We start from the raw sequence: 16699 nt of genomic DNA on the forward strand, positions 1-16699 counted from the left end.
AAGCGTCGATCCAAATATCTCAAGCTGGTTTGGAAGATTCTTGGTTTGTTTGAATGAAAGATTAGGGTACTTCAAGGTTTTTAAATCTGTTTGGATAATATTGATTTGCTGTAGGAGTTTTGGATTACATGGAATGGTTGTTATTTAGAAGCTTTAAGATATAAGACGAACTCTGTTCGTTTGTCCATTTGATATTTACAGTCAGATGATTCATCTGGCTGATCCATCCGAATGATGTTCGTTTTATTAATAAAATTTTATGATTCATTTAACTTATTCATTTGGCTGATCTATCTGAATGAAGTTTTGTTTGTTTGATCATTTCACATCTCATTTAAATCATTTCAATTAAAAATATAACTAAAATACCCATGTTTTCATCTAGTCATATTTTCAGTCTAATATTAACTATATTATTATTAATTCTTAATATAAATAATATTTTACAACTAAATAATTTTCAGATTATTATTTTTAACATTAGAAAATTTTTCTTTTTATGAAAATAAAATTTTTTTATAAATTTTTTTTAACAATTGATTTAAAAAAACAATTGATTTAGTGATTGATTCATACCCAATAAAGACATTTAAAACAAATATTTTCTCATTGGTGAAGCAAACTACAATATCTTCTTCTTGATTTATAATTTCATCATACATCACACAATATCAAATTGAAAGAAAAAAAACATGTCATATTATGTTTATAAATGTACTAAACAAAGTTTTTTTTGAAAAGCATAATCCTTAAACCACCAACTCTCCATTCTATTCACCTAATCCTACAAATAAAGACAGAAATCTTTTTTTAGATAATTGTACTTCTCCAAAAAATGAAAAAATCTAAAATGAAGCTTACCATACAGCGAAAAGCAACATGTGCCAAATCCAAAACCTATCCAAAGCCAACAATCATATATTAGAATAAGAGGAGAATTCAAATAGAAGACAAAAGAAAGACAAAGATCACATACATGTTAATATGGAAGTCTAGTTCCTTTTGCCATCTCTAAGGTAATGGAATCACGTTTTGCCTCCATAACTCTATCACCTGATGGCAAGTATGGAACATTTCCAACATTTTCATCACCATGCTGTTCATATGACTCCACCTTTTCCCAATATTCAAAGTCTTTATCCTCTTGCCTTGAATCTCGGATAAATTTGTGAAGAGCCATTGTTGATGTCACAATTTTTATCCATTTCTTAAGCTCATACTTAGGGTCTTTCCTGTCCAGCATCCGCCATGTAGCTTTCCGTACACCAAATCTGCATTCAATCTTCGATCTCAAACCATAATGCTTGCGGTTGAACAACTCTCTATTGTTTGTTGGTGGTCCTCCTCTGTTGAAGTGATCCAGATGATATCTATTTTGGCGAGGTGGACCTAGATAATCAGTTCTAGTTGGATAACCCGAGTCAACTAAGTAATACTTTCCAGGTGGAGGATGTGGAGAAGAAGCTTCTTGTGTTGCACAATGTGTTAGCACCTTTGTGTCATGTGCTCTCCCGGGAACTCCAACATAAGCATATATGAATTTTATACTGAAATTACATATAGCAAGCACATTCATAGTTGGCTCTGCTTTTTGACCTCTAAATGGTTCTACATTCCTTGATGGAGGACGAACTGGCACATGTGTGCCATCAAGAGCACCAATGCAATCCTCAAAATAAGGCATATACTGGTCATCATCTACTAGAAAAAGATTAGCACTTGCAAACTCATCCCTTGCGGGTTTCACTATATGTCTATATCTTCTAGAGTTTTAAAAGAGAACTTAAAACATCATCTAGCTTCCTTTTCACTGTGTTTAGCTAGTGAATGTTGATACCGGTCAGCTAAGGCTCATACAGTTAGATCTTGTGCAATCATTTCTATGAACATTGCAACACTCTCTTCAATATAAACATCATAAGATTCCTCTAACTTATACTGTTCAGATAGCCTCTAACACAAACTCCTAAATGTTGACTAGTGCATGCGTAGAATATCAAAACATTGTACCTTAGACTCAAAAATCAATCGCTGCACATGTTGCCAACCTTCTCCTCGTTTTGTGTTCACTGTTTAATAGCAATACCTTTGCAAAAGAGGCAAGTGCTTGCTCAAATAATTTCATGGACATAAGTTACATAACTACATGTTTGTAAATTTGTGATATATTGAGAAAATAATGTATTTCCTCTTCAGAAGTATCATATAGTTACAAGTTTAAATATATTTACTTTGTAATTGGAGAGATTTAGGCCGAAGTCGAAAATTTGGATAGATCTGTTTATGATATTTCTACGAGAGAAATACACTATATCGTTTCTGACATAAGTAGTGAAATATAATTAAACCTTTATAAATTAATAATGTCGAGAATGCAATATTTTATTAATTTATTGATATAAAAATCAGCACAAAAAGTTAATTTAGGATTTAAAAAATATTAATTTATCAAAGTAATAATTTATCAAATATTAATTTATAAAAGTTATATTGTACGTTGTTAATAATAAGAAAAACAAGTGACAAAAAAAATAATAATAATAATAAGAAAAACAAAAAAAATCGGCCCAAAGGAAAAAGACAAAATGCAACAGATATTGTACAAACCGGTTTCAAATCCAAATCTAGTTGGTTCGCTTAATTTCCAATTGTTCTAGATCTCTCGTCGCGTCCCTCGTCGCCGTCGAATCGGGCGGTAGAGATTAAAATTAAAAGACCACGGCCGGCTAGAGGAATATAAAGATCATCAGAACCTCAAATTTCCACCTTCTACTGTACAAACACTCACCGCAAGCAAACGATGTCGTTTTGGTCTCTCAACCTTCCATCTCCTCCTTCCTTGCCTGCTAAGCTCAAGCCTTTCAATGGCTACGGAAAGCTCGATCGTTATCTCGCGCGAGCCTCTTCCGATGTTCCCGATTTCCTCTCTGCGGATTGGTACAATTTCTCATTGTTCCCCTTCTTTGATCTCTCTTAACTCAAAAATTTCGCTCACTTTCATTGGTTTTGAGCTTTGGGTGTTACTGGGTTTTAGCTCAGGCAAATAGCTTTAGATTTGACCAATTGGCTTCAAGAACTTTGGTTCCCACAATACAAAAATTCGATTTTGCAAAGTCTTCGTTGTTTGCCTTACACTTGAGATCGAAATTTTTATACTTTTGAAGTTCCTGGATGGTTTTACAGGTTGGAGAGTCGTAGGAAACGTCCTTTTGGCCCAAGACTTGATGTAATGATGATGATACATTGTTTACTTTGTGCATTGTCCCTAAAAAATATTCAATTGCTTTGTGCAGTGTACTGATCCGAGTTTTTAGATTGTTTTGTAATAGTTTAGTGCCGAAGAAGCTGTTCGACATCAGCTTGATGCATTGAAGTATAATGACCATCCTCGTTATGATTATGGCGTCGAGGTCATGTATCGGGTAAAAACTTTTTTATGTGTCTCCTTGACGCTTCTTTCGATTGTTGTTGCGATGTTTTGACATCTTCATGTCGGAAAAAACAAAAAACAGTTTGCCGGATTCGACCCGTTTGAGAGATCCACCTATTTCGGTCCTTTCTTTGATCTAGGACAGGTTACTTAAGCTTTTCTTTCTCAACACTTGATGATCGTATTTTTTCCTAGCTACTAGCTAAGGTTCTCTCGTCCCTTGGTTACTGCAGTTTGAAAGGTTTAGGCGCATTTTTCATCACTCGTCTTACCGTGTGTTGCTTGGTCACAAAGACAGAAAAATCTTGAGCAGTTTGTTCGTTGAGGAGGTATTATCTCTTTTCTTGAAGATGTTACAACCGTTATTGTTGTCTCTTGATAACCTTTCTAGTATATACAGTATCGGTTCAAGCAGAGGATTTGGATTCAAGGAACTAGACCTGAGGAGGAAGAGATATTTGAGTTCACAATGTTCCAGGTTGATTCCTATGTCACTTATAGATACCCTTAGAAGTTTTGAATGGTTAATGCTATGTGATCCGCACTGATGATGATGATGATGATGATGATGATGATGATGATATCAATTGTGTGTAATGGCAGCGGATAGGCGGTTCATGGGATGGTTATTGGTTGACAGAGAGCTTGCTTCACGACGGAGATGTCTTTTCAGGAGGGATGGCTTACTGATTCCAATGCCGAGCATTCATCTCTTTTTCGGGTTATTGATTTATACACGGTCTTGTAAGTTTATGTTAATATTAGACGCGATTAGAATTAGATGTTTCTGTGTATTAAGTTCTATATATATGGAATCCAGCTTTGTTTTATACTTACATATACTCCTTTGTATACTTAGAGATTCATATCTTGATTGTTTGTTTAGTGTGTAATTTTGTTTTCAAATTATCACATTACTTTTACCATCCTAAGCACCAAAAAAAACAAAAAAAAAGCTTGAAAAAATCATAAATGCAAAAGCTGTTTTACAAGAGAATAATGTATAAACACAAACACAGAAAATTTACGTTTGAAACAATGAGGCTTTAAAGCTTGTCTTCATTCAAATGATGAACAACATAACATATACAATCTCTTATCTCTGGCCATAAGAGAAAGCAAAAGAATACAAAACGAGAAGAGACTTCTCCAAGTGACTTATTCCCAAGTTTGAACATTACCAAAAAAATAGGATTCAAAATAGAAACTTAGTCACACATGGTTTTTCTTTTCTTCTACACAAGCAGTATCCAATATAACAGCAAAGAAGATAAACAGAGATCTGCAGGATGATCATAAACAGGTATTGAGTACAAAGTTCATAAGTTACCATAACAATCTATTTTGTTGGCCATGTAGCTTGAGCTGACATAATGATCCCAACGATAACTCCAAATAACCCGAGAGCACTCCCAAAGATCTCGATCACAAGAATCTTCACAAAAAGCGTTGAGTTCTGAGCGTCAGACAATGCACAACTACTTCCAATGATTCCTACACATAACCTGCAAAAACAGCAAAATCAGTGAGATTCCCACCGAGTCACAAAAAGCCTGCAAGCTTCGTGAAGAGGAAGATGACACAGACCCGCATACGAGGTTTGCGAATCCAACAATGATTCCAGAAGCAAAGATTGCATATCCAGCTCTTAGAGACTCAGCATCATACATCTTTGATGATGGTACACTCTCCAACTTTGTTTGTAGTATGATTGCAACAATTACACCATATATAGCTACGGCTTCACAAAAGATTACACTGAAAAAAAAAAAAAACACTTTCTTCATCTAAAATCAGAAGTCAGTTTCTTGTATATCATCATTCGGTCAACCATTCTTCTTCAATTTCGATCTAATTTACACAAATTCATGAAATTGAGGACGATTAGAGAAGTTTGAAGGCCCTTTGAATCGTGTATATACCTGATGAGATTCTTCGAAGTGATACGAGGAGCTTCTATGGCGGCACCGATCAAACTACTTCCCGTAATGTAAATTCCCCTAAATCAGATATAAAGAGAGCAAAAAGCTTTGTGAAGACGACGGTTTCGCGAATAAAAATTGGGAGAAAATAGGAAGAAGAAAGGATTTTATTACCAGGCAGCGCCGAGAACGGAGACGCCGATGGAGATGGCTATTCCGATGGCGGAAAAAGTATACGGAGAAGTCCTCACCAGAGCCGCACCCCATGAACTCGCGTGAGCAATAGTCACACCGGACATTTTCTCGATCTGATTATCTTTTTTCTTCTTCTCAAAGTCGGAGGAGAAAAATCAGAAAATTAAAAGCGCCTGTTCTATGATCTGTGAGATTTGGAAAGTGTAAATCACGCGCTGATGACTACGCGTGAGTTATGCTGGTATCTATCGCGTAAGCGAATTTGAAAGACTTAAAAAAAAAACACCATAAATTCGTATTGGACCTTATGGGCCTCGTGCTTCTCTGTATTTACTGGATGGTTTCCGTATTTTCCAATAAGGACTCAAGTGCCACGGGCCAGGCTCAATAAGGTCTGCCCCCGGGTGTGATGGGGCGAGTTCGGACATAGTTACATGGATGATGGACTATAGTCCTAGTGCACGGGTCTATTATAGTCTCAAACAAAAAAATTATCTACCGCAAGGCGACCTAGATGGATATGGATCAACGGGTTTAGCGGGCTAGCCTGTGGATCAACAGGTTTAGTGGGCTGGCCTGTGGATCAACAGATTTAGTGAGCTGGCATGTCGATTTATGTCTTCCATATTTTTAAGTTCTCATTTTTTTTTTTTTTTGACATCCTTTAAGTTTTCATTTAATAACATAGAATAATATTGTTTTTCTTTCAGCTATCATCTCAATAATATTCATATATCTTTCATCTTACAGGTTTTATCAGCAAAGTAAAACATGTAGTATATTTAAATTGAAATTGTGTCAATACACGTTGGACTTATCACTTATCGGTAGTATATGTCTTTGATCAGCTAACCCTCTGGACTTACCGGGATGGACTTGGATATAGTTATAAGGACTGTAGTCTTACCAGATCAGCAAGTTATGGTCCAAAAATATAAAAATATTCGTTGCGGGCAGGCTAAATGAACGAGGGCGGCCGGTCCGTTTGACATTCCTGTTGTAGGTGGGCTGAGCACAGCCCCCTTTTTGTAATTTCGTTCGGGCCCACTAACGAAATAAAAAGCCCAGTAAGATCGAAGATCGACAAGCCCACACGCGAAGATTAAAACGAGGTCGTTCAAAGAGACAACCTTTTCGTATCAAAGGAGCAGCTCGCCACCTCGACACGGATGGGACAGCTCGCCACCTCGACACGGATGGGACAGCTCGCCACGTCGACAAAGATGAAACAGCTCGCCAGCACGACGCTCCGATAGACGGTCGGTCAGGTCTATCTGCCCGGCCGCCCAAGCTACTCTGACCAAGATGTAACCTAATTTAAGCACTATAAATAGCCCTGTAACTTCATTTATTACGGGATCCGTAATCTGAAATAAAGACAAAAACACTCTACACTTAAATCTTCAACTCTTACCTCGTTTACTTGACCTCGTAATATCACCTCGAGAACCTCATATCGATCTCACCTCTACTCAAACAAGAATCTCCGAGCTCCACTTAGAAACATTTACCAAAGTGACCTCGTGTGCGGATATAATACAACAATTGGCGCCCACCGTGGGGCTAAGAGATTTCTTTCTACGCAAAGAGGAGCTCGATAATGTCAGGAATTCAAATCAACGAAACAACTAACCTACCCATCTCAACTACTGCCGAGGAGGGACTTCTTGTGTCACCAGTTAACAATCCGGAGACCTCGAATAGGCAGCCACCAACGATGAATCCCGTGGAAAACGCAACTTCAAACCCAGAAGCACAAGATGCGAATCGAAGCACACCAGCAGCTCCTACCGACGTCGCAACGTTGTTCGCAACAATGATGGCTCGAATGGAAGAGCTAAATCATCAGACAAGCACTCGCCTGAACGAGCTCGCCGCGACACAACTTTCTTGCCAAGATCAAGTCAACATATTACATTCTTCAGAGACTCAAGCCCCAGAGAGACGAGCCCAAGAGATTCAGCGCGTACAGCGCGCCTTATTCGGAGACTCACCCGCACCACCAACAACCGAAAATCATCCAACCTCGAACTGTGACGAGGTGAATATCGGGGCTCCCGAACACGAGACACGTCGGCTTCAGATAAGAAACTTGCAGCAAGACGAAGAAATACTCGAAATGAGAGCCAAATTGCGAGCCATGACTTCGCTTGTCCATCAAGCAACTAGCTCGGCACCCGAGATCGACCGTGTGTTAAAAGAAAGCCAAAGCACACCGTTCACGACCCGAATTACCGACTTCCCGATCAGAACTCAAGTGAAGTTCAATCTCCCGACGTATACAGGCAACTCGGATCCGAGCCAATTCATGACCGCGTTCAGCATTCAAATGGGTCGAGCACGATTCACCCACGAAGAGAAAGATGCAGGTTTCTGTCAACTGTTCGTTGAAAACCTCAGCGGTGCGGCCCTCGTTTGGTTCTCCAAGTTAAAAGTGAACTCGATTGACAGCTACCAAGCATTGTCGACCGCATTCCTCAAGAGGTACATGATATATATCCAAGGTGCAGTCTCCAGCGCTGACCTCTACCAGATCAAACAAGGCGAAAAAGAATCCCTTCGGTCTTTCATCGGCAGGTTCAATGCGATCGTCTCTCGAATCACCGTGATTGACGAGGCATCACTGCCAGCTCTTCGGAATGCCCTTCGAATCGATTCGAAGTTTCGAGATAGCCTCAAGTTCAGCAAACCCCGAACTCTCGAGGATGCGCTTCACCGTGCCACCTTATACATCGAGGACGAGGAAGAAAAAGAGAGCGCGTCGCCAGCAAAAACGACACCGAAGCAGCAACCTCACAAAGAAATCTCCAAACAAGATTATCAGGAGCCTCGACAACATCTCGACAATAACTATCGAGATGACAATCGCCGTGGAGCGACGTACAACATCAGCACTCAACAACAACAAAACCGCCAGTATCAAAACCAATCGAACACCTGGCAACGAGGAGATCGCGCGGAGACACGACCTTTCTGCGACTATCACAACAAGTACGGTCACCCAACTGCGATGTGTCGCGAGCTACAGGCCTACTTGCTCGCCAAATATCGGAAAGGGGAGATCGCTTTAGCAAACCAGCCCCAAAACACCGCTCCGCGAAACAACGAAGCTCGACCAGCGGTTCCCACCGAGCAACTTCCACCTCCTTCCCCAACAAACGAACGATCCAATGATGATCCCACAAAGAGAGATCGAGGTAACCAACCTCGAGGTGACACTCCCCCGGCATCTCAAAAGAAAGTGTTCTTTATCATGGGAGGCCTATCGACGTGCAACGATTCCGTCAGGTAGATAAAAAAGTACGGCCGCCAGGTCATGCTCGCACAAAAATGGCAAGTTAAAAGCCCTAAGACCGCCGATAGCGATGCAATCACATTCACCGAGGCCGACACGGAAGGAGTTAACATGCCGCACAACGATCCGCTTGTGGTCGAGCTGCGGATCGCCGATTGCGAAGTGTCTCGGATACTGGTCGATACAGGGAGCTCGGTCGACCTGATTTTCAAAGAAACGCTTGACAAAATGGAACTGGCGAACCATCATCTCAAGTCTTCGGTTAAGCCACTCACAGGATTCGATGGAGATACGGTCTACTCGATTGGGACGATCAGACTCCCGGTTTACGCAGCAAAAATGACCCGCCTGGTCAAATTTGTTGTCGTCGATAAACCTGCCATCTACAACGTAATTCTGGGAACGCCCTGGCTGCAATCCATGAAAGCGGTGCCGTCGACCTATCATCAATGCCTCAAGTTCCCAACCGCGTTCGGGGTAAAAACTATTCGAGGCTCTCAGGAGATATCGAGACTCTGCTTCGCTGCAGAGCACAAGCTCCGATTCAAATCCACGATTCCAGCCAAGGCGTGTCTCACGATTTTACCCGTAACTCAAGTCGATTTGCCAACTCAAGAAAGACCGAAGCAGGAGCTCGTCGTCCAAGTAAACATCGACGAAAGCGACCCCGAACGATGTGTAGGAATCGGAGCCGATTTAAAGGAGGAGATCCAGGTTGAGCTCGTACGACTTCTTCACCGAAACGCGTCGACATTCGCCTGGTCAGTAAGCGATATGCCAGGGATCGATCCCTCAATCACAAGTCATGAGCTTAACATCGATCCAACGTTTAAATCGATCAAGCAGAAGCGGAGGAAGTTAGGTCCAGAAAAGGCGCAGGCCGTCAATGACGAGGTCGAACGTCTGTCAAAGGCTGGCTCGATCATCGAGGTTAAATACCTCGAGTGGTTAGCCAACCCGGTCGTCGTCAAAAAGAAAAATGGGAAATGGCGAATCTGCGTGGACTTCACCGATCTCAACAAGGCGTGCCCCAAGGATAGTTTCCCCTTGCCACACATCGACCGCATCGTCGAGGCAACCGCCGGAAACGAGCTCCTGTCAATTATGGACGCCTTCTCCGGTTATAACCAAATCAGGATGCATCCCGAAGATCGCGAAAAGACGTCTTTCATCACCGATCGAGGAACCTATTGCTATAAGGTAATGCCGTTCGGTTTAAAAAACGCGGGCGCAACGTACCAGCGATTAGTCAACCACATGTTCGCCGAGCAGTTAGGACAAACAATGGATGTCTACATCGATGATATGCTTGTGAAGTCACTCACCGCCGGTGATCACATCGCCCATCTGCAAGCTTGCTTCACCGTTCTAAATCAATACCAGATGAAGCTCAATCCGACTAAGTGTACCTTCGGGGTAACTTCCGGAGAATTCCTCGGCTACATCGTCACTAAACGAGGAATCGAGGCAAATCCGAAGCAGATCGATGCCCTGATCAATCTCCCATCACCTCGCAACACTCGCGAAGTCCAACGTCTTACCGGCCAAATTGCGGCGCTCAACCGATTCATCTCGCGATCCACAGATAAGTGTCTTCCGTTTTATCAACTTCTCCGAGGCAACAAACGTTTCGAGTGGGATAGTAAATGTGAGGAAGCTTTCCAACGGCTCAAGGAATACCTCGCCAGCCCTCCAATTTTAGCCAAACCTGAAACAGGCGAAACCCTCTATCTCTATATCGCTGTGTCGAGCTCGGCAGTAAGCGGCATCTTAGTCAAAGAAGATCGAGGCGAGCAGAAACCGATTTTCTGCGTGAGTAAAACTCTGGACGACGCAGAAAAACGGTATCCAACTTTGAAGAAACTCGCGCTCGCGGTCATCATGTCTGCCAGAAAGCTACGACCCTAATTTCAATCCCATTCGGTCGTCGTCTTGACCAATCAACCACTTCGAACGATACTGCACAGCCCGAGCCAGTTAGGTCGCATGGCGAAGTGGGCTGTCGAGCTGACGGAGTATGATATTGAATATCGCAATAAAACAAGTGCCAAATCGCAGGTCCTCGCAGATTTTCTGATAGAGCTTCCGCCAGAGCTAATTCAGACCGACTAACCTGACGAGAAGTGGTCCTTGTACGTCGATGGATCCTCCTCGTCTCAAGACGCAGGTATCGGCATCCGCCTAGAATCTCCGACGAAAGAGATATTGGAGCAATCGTTCCGGCTCGAATTTCCAGCCTCCAATAATGAAGCAGAGTACGAGGCTTTACTCGCAGGACTACGCCTAGCGCAAGGAATCAGGGTCAAAAAGATCGAGGCTTTCTGCGACTCCCAGCTCGTTGCCAGCCAATACAGCGGCGACTACGACACCAGAAACGACCGGATGGACCTGTATCTTAAAGCCGTTAAAAACCTCACTGATCGCTTCGAATTTTTCTTACTCACCAGAATTCCAAGAGTGACAACACCTCGGCAGACGCATTAGCCGCCCTCGCATCGACGTCCGAATCACATCAAAGGCGCGTGATCCCGGTCGAAAGCATAAATTCCCCCAGCATCGTCTTACCTCGTGGAGTATGTGCAGTTCGCGGTCCTGAAGCAAACAGATTAGACGACATCGAATTGCCTCCCCCCGAGGTCATCGACGAGCCCGCCGAACAAGAACCAACAATCGAAGACTGGAGGATCGAAATCTTGCTCTACATTACAGATGGCCAAGTCCCAGACGATCGATGGGCAGCGAGGCGTTTAAAAGTTCGAAGCGCTAAATACATTCAGTCACACGGCGACCTTTATCGTTGGAGCTCGACGGGCGCTCTACTCAATTGTCTTCACGGTGGAGAGACGCTCGATGTCATGCGGGAAACGCACGAAGGAGCGTGTGGAAATAACTCCAACGGTCGAGCTCTCGCTCTAAAAATCAAGAACCACGGTCATTTTTGGCCGACAATGCTTACCGATTGCGATCGGTTCGTAGCTCGCTGCGAGCAATGCCAACGACATGCGCCAATGATCCACGCACCAGCCGAGCTTCTGGCTGCTTCCTCGCCACCTTATCCCTTCATGAGATGGGCAATGGACATCGTGGGTCCCCTTCCTCGATCCCGACAGAAACGATTCATGCTTATCATCACCGATTATTTTACGAAATGGGTCGAGGCTGAGTCCTACGCCAAAATCAAAGCAACCGACGTGAAGAACTTTGTCTGGAAAAACATCATATGCCGTCACGGACTGCCCTACGAGATCGTCACCGATAATGGTCCCCAGTTCATCTCCGATGTATTCAAAGACTTCTGTGCCAAGTGGAAGATACGACTTAGCAAATCAACACCGCGATACCCGCAGGGAAACGGACAAGCCGAGGCGACCAACAAGACTATCCTCGATGGCATCAAAAAGAGACTCGAGGATAAGAAAGGCTTATGGGCAGATGAGTTAGACGGAGTTTTATGGTCACATCGAACTACACCGCGAAGATCGACGAATAAAACTCCTTTCTCGCTGTCACATGGCATGGAAGCTTTGGCTCCTGCCGAGGTCGGTCTACCAACCATACGCAGAACGATGTTGACACAAGACACAAAAAAGAACGGAAGAATGATGAGGGATAGCCTCGATATGCTCGAAGAGGAGCGGGATCACGCCCTGGTACGTATGCAAAATTATCAGCAGCAAATCTCACGATACTACAACAAACGCGTGAAAGGAAGGCACTTCGAAGCCGGCGACCTCGTCCTTCGAAAGGTGTTCGAGAATACCGAAGAATACCGTGCCGGAAAACTAGGCGCAAAGTGGGAAGGCCCCTACCAAATCACCAACGTTGTAAAACCCGGCGTTTACGAGCTGATGACGATGGACGGCGAAATGCTACCTCGATCCTGGAACTCGATGAACATCAAGCGGTACTACTACTAAAAAAAAAAAAAAAAAAGGACGCTCACCGAGCTATACTCGGTCGAGCTATATCTCGAATGTGAACTACGATCGGCTTGATCCCAGTTTGTTGGGTACGTAGGCAACCTCTTACGAGGTACAGCTATTAATAGAATTTTATTTATACAAACTTTTACTTCGACAACTTTTACTACGACATCTTTCACTTCGACATCTTTCACATCGACATCCTAGCTAGATATTCGATCCTCTAATACGCATTTCCCTACAATGCAAACTCTTAATCAATCCTAAGGAACAAAAACCTTACGATTGTGAGAGAATAAGCCGGGACCAGTCCCGCATCTTTTCTTAAATCACCCGAATAACTACGTCGAGATCATTCTCACTATTCGGACACGATTAATGAAATAAAACAGGGTAAGCCGAGTCATACCTCGCACCTATTGTCCCCTTAAGCCGAGTACCACCTCGCACCTATTACCTCGCACCTATTATTTTACTAAGTTTTATCTCGCATCTCGTACCTCGCGTCCATTATATTCTTAGGTCAAGTCTTGTGCCTATCACTCGTAAGTATGGTTCCAATAAGTAAGTTCTCGCTTCGTTCCAATCTATTCGAACCAATTTTCACCTCGTATCAAGCATATCATCTCGAATCTATTGTCATTTAGATTGCGAGCTAATACTTCGTTTCGTTTTTCTTAAGTATACCTCGTATTTATTTACGCTTTATAACTCAAGTCGTGAGCTGATACTTAAAAAAAAAGCATTCATTAATAAAGATAGGTCGGGTCATTACGAACGAGGTAAAATAAAAAAAAGGAAGGCGAGTACAGATAAGAAAAAGGTGAATAGGATCTATTCTTCGGGCTCATTGCCGCCCTCGTGGTTCTCTCCATCCTCGGCATTATCTCCATCCGAACCGCCATCCGGAGTTTCAGGGTAAGGCGGAGGCAAGTCACCTTCTTCGAGATCTGTGAAGCTGAGGTTATCGAGATTCTGTTCGCAGTCGCGCTTCGACGATTCCAGCTCGGCTCTCAACTCTGCTTCAGACATCTCTTGCTCCTTCAAGAGATCAAGGCATTCCAGCGTACCTCGAGCCTGAACCAGATCGAGCTTAACCTTCTCGATCGCCTCTTGTTGAGCAACTCGAATCCTCAACCGATCGATGCGACCTGAATACTTCGCCTCAGCATCCGCCCAAATTCGGGTTGTCTCCACCTCGATCCTCTCATCAGCTTGTCGCTGTGCTCGGGTGACCTCGGTGGCGATCGAATTCTCGACCTGAATCTTAGCCTCATTAACAATTTGAAGATTGTTGACTTAGTCCAGATTCTCCTGCTTCATCGCCTCGATCTTGTCTGTCAGCTCCTTCACCCCGGCATCGAGCTGCTCCGCCTTTCTTTTCATCGTTTGCCAGTTATCCTCGGCAACCCTTTGCTGCTCGATAGCGGTGTCACGTTCCTTCACCGCTTTTTCTCCAGCAGCCTAGGCATCCTTCAGCCGAGCTGCACCATTCCGGAGCCAGCGCATGTATTGCCCCCTCGCGCGATTACAGCTCGCGATGAACTGAAAATAAAGGTAAAAAAATGTCAGTCGAGCTCACAGATGATTAAAGCGTAAAGAGAAGACTCCAAACATACCTTGAAGGCGAAGCTCGCCATATCCTTGAAAGCCCCATCAGTACCGGGAGGAACCTCGGAAGTGGAGCCTCTTATCATCCCGAATAGCTCAGCACATTTGTCGACGTTGTTGACAAACGGTTCACTCGACTCGGGGTATTCGAATTTGAAGCTCCAATCGATCTCCTTGGCTTTGTCATCGCCAGCTGGATCAACCCTAAGCCGCTTGCTCACAGCCTCCGCTCCAACTTGACCGCCATCGTCGCCGTCCCCGGAAGATTTCTTCTTTTTACCTTTCGCCTTAGCCTCGGCGACCTTCTTCTTCTCGGCGAGGCGAGCAGCCTCGGCTTCCTCCTTCCTTTTCCTCTCCCCGCGCTTCCTCTTCTTTTGTTTCTTCTCCTCGCGCCTCGCCGACTGCATGGTTTCGTCGGCCTCATCGTCTACTTGTCGAGTAGACACTTGGTCTTCGGCACTTTGAACCTCGACCCCACTTTCTGTTGCGACCTCAAGATTTACGTCGCGTTGAGTAACAACCTCGACCTCTTCTCGGGCCGGGACTGGATCTGTGTGTGCAGGCCGAGATGCAGAAGGACCTCGATCCTTACTCCCGCTTTTCTTGGCCTTCAAGCGTGCAGCGAGGCTGGGTGCGTTGACTTGGATAGGAGCCATCGCAATCGCTCTCTCCCTTAGAGAATTTTCCCTTCTCCAACTAGCTGAAATAAAAAAACATGTTAGACGACATAAAAGCTCAACTTGAAATATCGACGACATCGAACTTACTGTTCGTGATACGAGTGATGGCAGCCTCGACTCTTCGACGGTGTATATCGGGCCAATGTTGTATCCCAACAGCCCTGATCTTCTGAAGATTCTGGTGATAGTTTTCCGGGAACGCTTCGAGCTGAACGTTTCGATCTGCGAAAGATAAAGAAACATCAATAAAAGACAAGGAGAAACTCGAAATAAGACCAAACTGATAATCTACCGATGTTCCTGCTCCATTCGCTCCTAAAAACCCTGGTCGTATCGACGACCAATGCCTCATCCACCTTCGCATAGAAGAACGATGCCTCCCAGCTTGGTGTTCTGTTGACAGGATAAACCAGGGAACAATCCTTCCTGGCTTTTATGGTGTACGTGCCCGGGATCGAGTTGTTCTTTTGGACGTTGGTCATCTCCTCGAAGAAACGCCAATCGACGTCGACTCCAGCCTCGCTCCCGAATAGCAGAGCTGCGACCATAAATCGAATTCCCGCAGGGAGGATTTGCGAGAAAGCAATACCCCTCCGGTCGACGTAGTCCATCAACAACCTCGGAAGGGGGAACCAGAGATGACAAAGACTGAACCACGCCTCATAAAGCGTGACCCAGCCCTCTGGAGCTAGCCATGGCCGATCTTCGGGTCCCGGCGCCATCAACTCACCTCGAAAACCATATCGCGATCTAAACTCCTCCAGACGCTGAACCGTCATCTGTGACGGAATATTTTCTAAGCGATTCTTGATGGCTCCCTTGCGCTTGGAACCTTTACGTCGAGGTCTAGCCTCCTCGTCTTGTTCCTCTTCCCCGCCCTGATCATCTTCTTCTTCACCCTCTTCCTCGACATGCTCAACAGCCCTCCCGTCACGACCATCTTCCTCAAAAGGAACTATTTGAAGAGACGTCGCAGTTTCACCTCGCGGAGATGCCCCATCAGAACGAACTCGATCCGCCAATTCAACCAATGAAGACTCACTTCGATCCGATTGGGTATTGTACCTCGAAGATACCTCAGGAGAGGAGCTAGAACTCCCAGAGGCTTCTTGTTCAGACCTAGAGCCAGACTCTAAGCTAGACTCGATGCGTTGACCTCCCGAAGACATTATTCGATGTCGGACAATGACGGAAATAAAACGGCGAAAGGACGAATTCTAGAGAGAGAAAGGAATTCTAGAGAGAAGGGAGAGCGAGATTACCTTTTGTGCACGAAGAAGAAAATGAGAAGAAGACAGGAAGAGCGGAATATATAAGGAAGAAAAAATAGCGGTTACCGAGGAAAGTAATCATGATGCGGACGCTACCCAGTACTTTATTTAGTGACGGATTCCACTCGCGACTCTTCGATGCCCAAGACGACCGTTACTTCTCGCGACTCTTCGTCGCCCAAGAAGACCGTTGCTTTTTGCGATTCATCACTTCCCAAGAATCACGCTTCCATTCGCGACTCCTCGCTGCCTAAGACGACCGTCGGCTATTTGCGGCTCTTCATTCCCTCTAAGTATCACCTCGACTCCGAAAACTCCACATCGATATCGAGGTCCAAAGGTATGAAAGTTCCCCAGCTCGATGCGTTGAAT

The 16699-nt window shown here is 44.1% G+C and overlaps 4 protein-coding genes across 5 annotated transcripts; 2 read left to right on the forward strand and 2 right to left on the reverse strand.

Annotated features, from left to right (window-relative positions):
• The first annotated feature begins 2651 nt into the window (after positions 1–2651).
• LOC18022277 lies at positions 2652–4319 on the forward strand. 2 transcript variants are annotated; one of them, XM_006405160.2, is made up of 7 exons: positions 2652–2937; positions 3184–3226; positions 3330–3422; positions 3513–3575; positions 3664–3759; positions 3831–3908; positions 4034–4319. In XM_006405160.2, the coding sequence occupies exons 1-7, from the start codon at positions 2801–2803 to the stop codon at positions 4118–4120; spliced, it is 597 nt and encodes a 198-aa protein (XP_006405223.1). In that variant the 5' UTR covers positions 2652–2800; the 3' UTR covers positions 4121–4319. The 2 variants fall into 2 exon arrangements, with proteins under 2 accessions (XP_006405223.1, XP_006405221.1); XM_006405158.2 differs by having other exon boundaries at positions 2668–2937; positions 3335–3422.
• A 156-nt stretch (positions 4320–4475) lies between these two features.
• Positions 4476–5790, reverse strand: LOC18022278 (V-type proton ATPase subunit c''2). The gene is made up of 4 exons (XM_006405161.2): positions 5527–5790; positions 5353–5430; positions 5018–5188; positions 4476–4935 (listed from the first exon to the last, which is right to left on the reverse strand). Exons 1-4 carry the CDS (start codon positions 5649–5651, stop codon positions 4770–4772), a joined length of 540 nt encoding a protein of 179 aa, XP_006405224.1. The 5' UTR covers positions 5652–5790; the 3' UTR covers positions 4476–4769.
• A 1357-nt stretch (positions 5791–7147) lies between these two features.
• On the forward strand, positions 7148–8839 carry LOC112088109. The gene has a single exon (XM_024158265.1). It carries the CDS (start codon positions 7148–7150, stop codon positions 8837–8839), a length of 1692 nt encoding a protein of 563 aa, XP_024014033.1.
• Positions 8840–13599: 4760 nt separating this feature from the next.
• Positions 13600–16225, reverse strand: LOC112088110 (meiosis-specific protein ASY2-like). The gene is made up of 4 exons (XM_024158266.1): positions 15349–16225; positions 15144–15278; positions 14385–15076; positions 13600–14025 (listed from the first exon to the last, which is right to left on the reverse strand). The coding sequence occupies exons 1-4, from the start codon at positions 16223–16225 to the stop codon at positions 13600–13602; spliced, it is 2130 nt and encodes a 709-aa protein (XP_024014034.1).
• Between the last annotated feature and the right edge of the window lie 474 nt (positions 16226–16699).

The sequence above is a fragment of the Eutrema salsugineum genome, unplaced genomic scaffold (assembly GCF_000478725.1).
Source record: "Eutrema salsugineum unplaced genomic scaffold, Eutsalg1_0 scaffold_15, whole genome shotgun sequence".
Taxonomy (NCBI): Eukaryota; Viridiplantae; Streptophyta; class Magnoliopsida; order Brassicales; family Brassicaceae; genus Eutrema; species Eutrema salsugineum.

Coding starts and splice junctions, on each gene's coding strand:
- LOC18022278 (XM_006405161.2), bottom strand. CDS start 5,651: ATGTCCGGTGTGACTATTGCTCACGCGAGTTCATGGGGTGCGGCTCTG. Junction 5,431..5,526: donor TCCGTTCTCGGCGCTGCCTG/GTAATAAAATCC, acceptor TATCTGATTTAG/GGGAATTTACATTACGGGAA. Junction 5,189..5,352: donor ACTTCGAAGAATCTCATCAG/GTATATACACGA, acceptor TTTTTTTTTCAG/TGTAATCTTTTGTGAAGCCG.
- LOC112088109 (XM_024158265.1), top strand. CDS start 7,148: ATGTCAGGAATTCAAATCAACGAAACAACTAACCTACCCATCTCAACT.
- LOC112088110 (XM_024158266.1), bottom strand. CDS start 16,225: ATGTCTTCGGGAGGTCAACGCATCGAGTCTAGCTTAGAGTCTGGCTCT. Junction 15,077..15,143: donor CATCACTCGTATCACGAACA/GTAAGTTCGATG, acceptor TTTTTATTTCAG/CTAGTTGGAGAAGGGAAAAT. Junction 14,026..14,384: donor TGGCGAGCTTCGCCTTCAAG/GTATGTTTGGAG, acceptor GCTAAGATTCAG/GTCGAGAATTCGATCGCCAC.
- LOC18022277 (XM_006405160.2), top strand. CDS start 2,801: ATGTCGTTTTGGTCTCTCAACCTTCCATCTCCTCCTTCCTTGCCTGCT. Junction 2,938..3,183: donor GATTTCCTCTCTGCGGATTG/GTACAATTTCTC, acceptor ATGGTTTTACAG/GTTGGAGAGTCGTAGGAAAC. Junction 3,909..4,033: donor TTGAGTTCACAATGTTCCAG/GTTGATTCCTAT, acceptor GTGTAATGGCAG/CGGATAGGCGGTTCATGGGA.